At 41.9% G+C, this 7,506-nt stretch overlaps 1 protein-coding gene across 8 annotated transcripts in view; it reads left to right on the top strand.

Moving 5' to 3' along the window:
- The window catches only part of SUN1 (Sad1 and UNC84 domain containing 1), a 43,877-nt gene extending 41,036 nt beyond the window's left edge, over positions 1-2,841 (top strand). For all 8 annotated transcript variants that reach the window (XM_019542082.1, XM_019542083.1, XM_019542087.1 and 5 more), the window contains one exon: positions 1,015-2,841. In XM_019542082.1, coding sequence (XP_019397627.1) covers positions 1,015-1,128 — 114 coding nt within the window. In that variant the 3' untranslated portion in view covers positions 1,129-2,841. The remainder of the gene's footprint in view (positions 1-1,014) is intronic.
- The last annotated feature ends 4,665 nt before the right edge of the window (positions 2,842-7,506 follow it).

Here is a 7,506-nt window from a genome sequence, read left to right as displayed (position 1 = left end):
AGTTGCCTTTCTCCTTTTCTCTCTTTTTTTAGTTTATCCCCTCTTAAGTAAAGACATGTGTAGAGTGAAACTGAGGTAAAGAAACAGTCTTCCCCTACCTTCATGAACAGCACAGTGAAAGGAAAGTCCAGTCAAAACTGTAGAAAGTTCTTTGACTTTACAAGGCCATAGTAGTAAATTAACCTTAATCAAAGCAGTACTATTTGCTGGTGTGAGAGTATGCATCGCATCTAATTTCTCTTGAATCAGTAACTCCAAAAACTTAATGAAGCTATAACTATCTTGAACTGCAATTAATAAAGTCTTTTTGGCAGTTCCATGAACCACAGAGAATGCAAATCTTGGTATTAACTTACAAATTTTCAATGTCTGTGGTGGGGAGTGGGGTGGCACAGGCACTAGAGCATATGGTTGATAGCCTGGAGGTTGCCAGTTTGAGGCCATAGCAGAAGCGCTCATGATGCGGCCTGTCCAATTCCAAACACAATCTGTGAATTCTACTAACTGTCTTGTCGCACGGATACTAAAAAGGAAAGGAAATACCTGTGTTAAGTCTGGCAGGCAAATGCGAAACTGAGTTTGCCAATAACTCTTACAAAAATGGCAGCACTGTTCAGCCAAGACTCTCAGTGGCTGAGGTTATTACTCTAGTTTGGGGGTAGCGGTGTAATCCTCATAATTGTGTTCCTGCTGTGAGTATTTGTAAATGAAATTAATAAAAAAACCAAAACTAGGCTATTTATAAATAAAATGTTCACTTAGAGGTCAAATGAGCAAAAACAGTCAAGGAAAGTTGAAAGTTTGACAACTTCTATTTTAACAATGACCTTGGCTCTAATCTTGATTGCCTTGTGCAGAGATATAAGTTGCAATTGCTAATTGTTTGCACAGTTTAGTGACTAGGCTGCTCTTTAACAACTTGAGTTTGTTAGCGTCGTTGCCTAAAATCTGAGAACTGACTTCAGAGATGCGTTTGTATATTAGATACCTAATTTTATCCCGTTTCCTCCACAGGAGAAAAACGAAAATGCATTCCAAATAGTGGAGCTAAGGATCCTTTCTAACTGGGGCCATACAGAGTACACCTGTCTCTATCGGTTCAGAGTGCATGGGAGACCTGCTGAGTAAACTACTACCCCATAGCTTGCTTTTTTTGTTGTTGTTGTTGTACATTTTTTCTGTTTGTATATATTGGAAAGCCTAGAACACTGGAATCTTTAAAGGATGAGGAAGTGTGACATACTACAGGCTCAGTGCTCCTCTTCAATAAAAGGCTGAAGACCCAGTCAAACTTTTTGTACAAAAACGCCTATATGCTCTGTTGCTCAGCTTTATGATTGCCAGTCAGCTTTATATTTTGTGTCATTGCTGATGATAGAATATTGCATGTAAACTACTCTGGTTCACAAAACTCAGTTAGCAAACAGGTGATACTTATTTTATTACAAATGAATGTATAGGTTTTTTAAATAAACCACATTTGCTGCAGCTGGAAATCTGTTTTTAATACAGGGCTTACCTGCACACTTCTTAGCCTGGTACCATAAGACAAAACTTATGGATCTGTTTTAAACACTAACTGTGTGTAAGTTGACCCTGACTTCTGAACTTCTTGCTAGGCCCACAAAGATTTCCTTGCTACGTGTAGAATATGGTGAATGTTACTGTCAGGGAAATTTACTACAACCAAAACTAGTTTTAAACACCAGAGGCCTGAAGATCTTTTCTCTAATGTGGAGCCATTCATTAATCTAAAAGCCAGCATTGATTTTAAACCACTAACGTTATTTTAAGTTTTCTTCTTATTCACTTAGCTTGCTGTACTCATGTTCAGTGTGGTTGATTTGTCTTATCGTACACTAAGGTGAAAACACAGTTGGGTGTCTGCCTGAGATTTAATTCGCAGCTAAAATGTCTGACAAAAAAAACTCCATACCCCAGAAATGATCTCTTCACGACAGGATTAATTAGGCTGACTCCACTGGACAATGGAAATACAGTAAGTGAAAATGAGTGATTTCAAGCAGAACCTTGCATAACTTCTTAAAAAAATTATCGGCATGGACTGTCTGCAAGAGTTTTTTTATTTTAGGCTCAGTGCCATGATATTTAAACATTGTTTCCACTTTTTACCATTAAAATGGAAGACTTTTATCCTGGAAGGAATGTTAGAGTTTTTGTTGGCAGCACCTTGATTTAGAATTTTAATTTGAACTTGCATTGAGTAAAAGATTGCTTGTTGCTCTCCGTGTTGATACTTTAAGAGTCATTTCATAACTTTTGAGTATTACTGGAAACTTTCTGAACAAGATTCTGGAAAGAGACTTCTGTGCAGAAATTTCTCTTAACTGTTGTAATGCATTTTATTGGGTAATCTTAGTTACAGATGAGCTATGTATTTTTCAGAAAGATGAATGATGGTGCTGACTGGTTTTCTGGATAGAGTTATGTATGTTGCACAACAGTCCTCAGATATTTTTTAAAAGCTCTCCATAGGAAGAGCGTTTTGTTCACTTTAAGTTCAACTAGAAACAGAAGCAATGGCCTATGCAGAAAAGCTAGATCAAACATGTACAGGTGTTTCATATTATAGGTCAGATATTTAAATCAGAATTATCTTGAAATTAGGCAGCTGGGGTGGGAATATTTTGAATAACACTAACTTATTTTTAAAGAAGCAAGATAGGACTTTGTGCAATGTATTTTTGTAAATGCTTTTCAAAATGTCATTTGCTGCCTCCAAACTGACAGATGCTATTGAGATGTTTAAATAAAGAGTTTTAATTTTTGAAAGTGCATGTAATATTTGAAACAAGTAATAAAGATACTTTTCTGTATTTATGATGAATATGCTCAGATAATAACTGCTTTAAGGATTCCTGAAATTATAAAACTCTGAAAACTGAAAATCTAATTGGCAACCCAGTATTTCCTCTTCTACATCTTTTTAAATGTTTCAGCATAAAATTGTTCTTTGAAGCTCTCAGCTCCTTCCTGTGGATGAGGTAAGAAGGGTAGACAATTAGAGGACGGGAAAGACATGGCAAAGAACTATTACATATAAATGAAAGCATCCTGTGTGTCAAGAATTCCTTCAAGAACCACGAGATACACTGGAGAGTAGTTCTCACAGTCAGTTTTTTGTTTTGTTTGGGGGGGTTCTAATCAGAATTTTTCATCAAAGATGTATGGCAGGGGTATCAAACTCTGGGCTTGTCTCCAGGCTGGAGCAGGCCCCAAGACCCATCTCGTGCACTGGAGCCAGCATACAGGGATAGTCTGGCACAGATGCGACATGCAGCACACTCTGGACCAGCTCCCTTGCGCACTGCATGTAGCATGTGCACCAACTCCAGCCCCACCCACTACATACAGCATGCAGTGTGAAAAACTGATCCAAGAGACATGCTGCATTCAGCACGTGTGCCATCTCCAGCCCCATGTGCAGCGTGCACCAGGCCTGCAGCAGTTGGGGCTGGGGCACTTGGGGGCTAGTTCGAGGCCTGTGGGCTGGATGATACAGCTCAGTGGGCCAAATCTGGCCCACACACCATATCTTTAACACTCCCAGTATTAGGGGAGTATCATTGATTTAATAGCTCCCATCTTTTTTGCAGTTCAGAGTTTATTGGGACAGCTTTTCTTCCCCTCAGTGTCACCTGTGAAGGCTCAAACGCTGAAAAAATTTATGCAACTTTTTTTTCCCCCTGCTTGTTCCAGTCATTTTGCCAAGACATAGACTTTTTGTGAACGTGCATTTTATTATGGGGCTGAATTTTTTTCCCCACAGTAAAGTTCAGCTGATCCGCTTCCCTTTAAATCCCAGACTCTCAAAAATATAAAGCTCACTTACTTATAGCTCATCTATGAGAAGCTGTAGCATAAGGAAGGATAGTGGGGAGTTGTTCTGCCAGCTGATTCAGAGAAGCCTTGGGTGTAGTGGATCGGGTTTGGATATGGTATCTGAAATACTAAGCTAGGAAGTCATTGGAGGGACGCAAACTGGCATAGAAGTCTTGTTTTGTTTAGCTCTTCCACCTGGTGGCACTGCTTGCTGATGGGCCTTTGATGTTTACCGGGTGTATGTTGCGGCTGCTTAACTGTAAGTTTTTGCAGCTCAGATCAGGAATTTGGGGTATTTAAATATGAGCCACTGGGGGTCTGTCATGAAATTTGCACTCTTAGCTTGCCTAGTGCTTCAACTGGTTGGTTGGAAGTGGACCCAACCATCCTAACCTCCTAGCTCTGTGGTTAAAGTAATCTCCCAGGAAGTCAGAGCTATGTTTGAAATCCCTCAGGAAAAGGGAGGCTTGGTGCATGAATCTCTAGCTTCCTACCAGCTGCCTTTTATGCTAGACTCTGACCACAGCACACTGACCACCCTGTGGTTTTGCATGAAGCTTCATGGGTGCCTGTACATGAGTGCTGAGGCTGCTCCAACATGCTGGAATTCCAGCCTGTCAAAGCAGACTTGATTGAGTTTGCTGGAGCATGGTAATTGCCATGCTCCAGCAGCCTCCTGCATCTCGTGTATCAGCATCCCCACACTTAAAAATGGCGGTGGTGGTACTTGAACTAAAGCTTATCAAATGAGCTTAAAAATGGTGGCGGGGGCACTTGAATTAAAGTGTGGGGATGCTGATACATGAGACATGGCAGTGCTTTAATTCTAATTAAAGCACTGCCCCACCCCTGGCCCTGGAGCACACCTAAGTGCCCCATGTGCATGCAGCATCAAATCACTTGGCATAGTCTGACCTTGCCTAAGGAACTGGAGACTTTAGGCACCTCCCCACATCATTCTGGACCACAAGAGATTTTGGGCAGAAATAGGGTGCCGAGGACAATGGTCTTTTTGGTTTTTTGCTATGTATAGTTTAGCCCAAATTGAGGCCTTGGGATCTTTTCAGGGCAAAATGGTGGGAGGTACCTTAGTGGTTTCATGGCTGTTGACTTGGGTCTAGTTGAACTGATCTACCTTGGTCACCTAAATCTGTGCAAGTCCTAGTCACTTACCTGTGAGGTCCGTTTGGATCCAAGAAGGGGTACGCGCTTGAGCCCCTAAGCACCACTTTCTAAAATCCAGCCTAGCTCTGTAGGCACCTAAAAATCTGCTGCTGTGCAAGTCCAGAAGCATCTTAGTGTGAGCAGCTTAGTGCCTGTCAAAACTTATGCCTACACCTTTTTTTTAGCTTCCCAGAGACGTGTCTGTTTTGTGAATCCTAATGTATCATTCTCTTCACCCAGAAGAGCTTATATAGTGTGGCAACTGAAGGCTGCCTGGGAGGTGAGAGAGGCAAATTTTTAAGATCTTTTCAAGGGGAGGAGGTAATTGTATCAGAGCACTTGTGCATAAAATATGATGCTACCATTACTATCACCTCTTTCTAGAAACAGCAGGATTGAGGATAACCCCAGCCCTTGGTAAACCTATTCCTCAGGTTGTTAAACAATGTAGAATGTATGGTGTAGACAAGGCTTCATCTACTCACAATTCCACCTTTCGTCTTTCTCCTCTTTTGCATTCCAGTTAAAATGCACCGGGTGTTATACAATGAAAGGATGCCTTTCTAAGGGTTGGCTGAGAGTTCAAGGAAAACCATGAAGTTGCTGAAACTCTGCCACAGTAAGCCTAATCCAGTTGTACACTGGCCCTTACCCATATGGAAGGGTGCTGTGCTCATAAGTGGTTGTCCATTACAAAACAAGAGGTGGTACTCCATGCTCTAATAACCTTTGAAAATTAACAGGGTTTGCATGTTGTCTGGCAATAGTATACACAGTGCTAACAAATGCATCTTAAAAAAGTCTGTAACTACAGTTGCTACATCTGACTTCACTTGCTCTTGTGGACCAATGGGCGAAGGTATCAGATTCTTTCCTCCACAGCTACATGTTAGTGAAGATAATTGTGTGTGTGTGTGTACATGCAATATCAAAAGGTTCATGCATTGGCAACCAAAAAATATGGAGCTTGTCTCCATCCCACCGATCTATTCTAGCTAACGTACTTGATCTCTTTTCCAGCTAAGCCTTAGGTTTTGTTGGTCCGGTATGTGTACTTGCCTTCTGCCATATTACAGTAAATGTCGTAAGTGAACTTAATGCCTAGGAGTGCTGAGCAATGATAAAGCTGTTGCTTGAGCTGGAAAAGACCTATTTGAACTTGTCCTTTGTGTGACTTCTAAGCATAGCACAGTGAAATTTAAAATGCATAAATATGTGCTGCCTGCTGTTCCTTTCAAAAGAACAGAGCCAAAACCTCCCTAAACTTCATTTTGTTTTCCTTGCACAAATGTTTTTGTGAAGCAATTGCCCTCTTGTGGCATAAAGGAGTTGGAGCCTTTTCTTTCTTAAAAGAACATGGCAGGGAGATGCTTTGTTAAACTACTCAGATCAGCAGCTCTTTCTAAGTTGCAAGTGCAGCCAACTGCTGTAGTCACATGCCATGCGATTTCAGCAAGGCTTGTGTTCTGCCATGTTGCCACCTACCTCTTTTCCCTGGCTGGAAGGTTCCTAAATCACAGCTTGCGACTCAGAGAGGTACGTAATTAAGCTGGAAGAGCTGGTGCATGCACTGAAGTATTTACAGAACATTGAGCAAAAAGCAGGGCTCAGTATAAAAGCCGGGGTGGGTTACAGAGGGGCACATTTTAGGATGCTCCTAGAAGAGTCGGTCCAGGAGTCGACTGCACCCTGGCGCTAGGATCACTTTTCTGCTCGCACCCCAAAATCAGCTTTGTTGGCAATCTAATGACTATAAATTAGATGATACAAATGACCTTGTTTCAAGGTCATTTGCATCCTCGCAGGAGGTGAGAGGCTCCTTACCCGCTATGAACTGCCTGCCCAGAGGAATTTTCCATCTATTGACGTCTCTGTAAAATCCTATGAAACAGGAGCTTTCATTTCTACCCAGGAGAGCTTTTACCATCTTTTCTCTGATGCCTGATGATGAGTGTCTGTGCTGGAAAGCTTGCACTTAAAGACTTTTTTTTTTGCAAAAATCTTGTTGGTCTCACAAAAGATCTCATCTCTACTGCGAGTCCTGAATTATCATCAAAGCATTTTTCTGGTATTCTTTAAAGCTAACCTGCGAAGGAAGAAATGAGGTTCTTGCTCTTTGATGAACAAAACAGCCTGAAATTACACCCCACCCCGCTGCAAACCAATCTTTTAAAGAGGGTGAGGGGTATGGGGGACACAGCCCTCCTGGTTTCCTATTTTGGTCTCCTTTGGCAGCCGCTGGGCTTGTCCCATGAACCTGGCAAGACCCGAGATTCACTACATGTGTCCGGGGCAGGGGTGGGTTGAATTTCTTAAAAGCCATCAGGAGTCGTGGCAGGGAGGGTGATCTCTTTTATTAAACCAACTCGGGTTTTGCAATACTTTAATTGCCTCCCACTGCTGTGAGCTGAGCTCCAGCCAGACCCAGGGCCTGCCAGGGCGGAGGCGCTCTGCTCATCCAAGCCTGACCCTTGTGGGCTAAAAAGCAGCTCAATTACC

The sequence above is a fragment of the Crocodylus porosus genome, unplaced genomic scaffold, assembly GCF_001723895.1.
Source record: "Crocodylus porosus isolate Cpor-Errol unplaced genomic scaffold, CroPor_comp1, whole genome shotgun sequence".
Taxonomy (NCBI): domain Eukaryota; kingdom Metazoa; phylum Chordata; order Crocodylia; family Crocodylidae; genus Crocodylus; species Crocodylus porosus.
The sequence above is the reverse complement of the archived record's forward strand: the minus strand, read 5'-3'. Positions and strand labels throughout refer to the sequence as shown.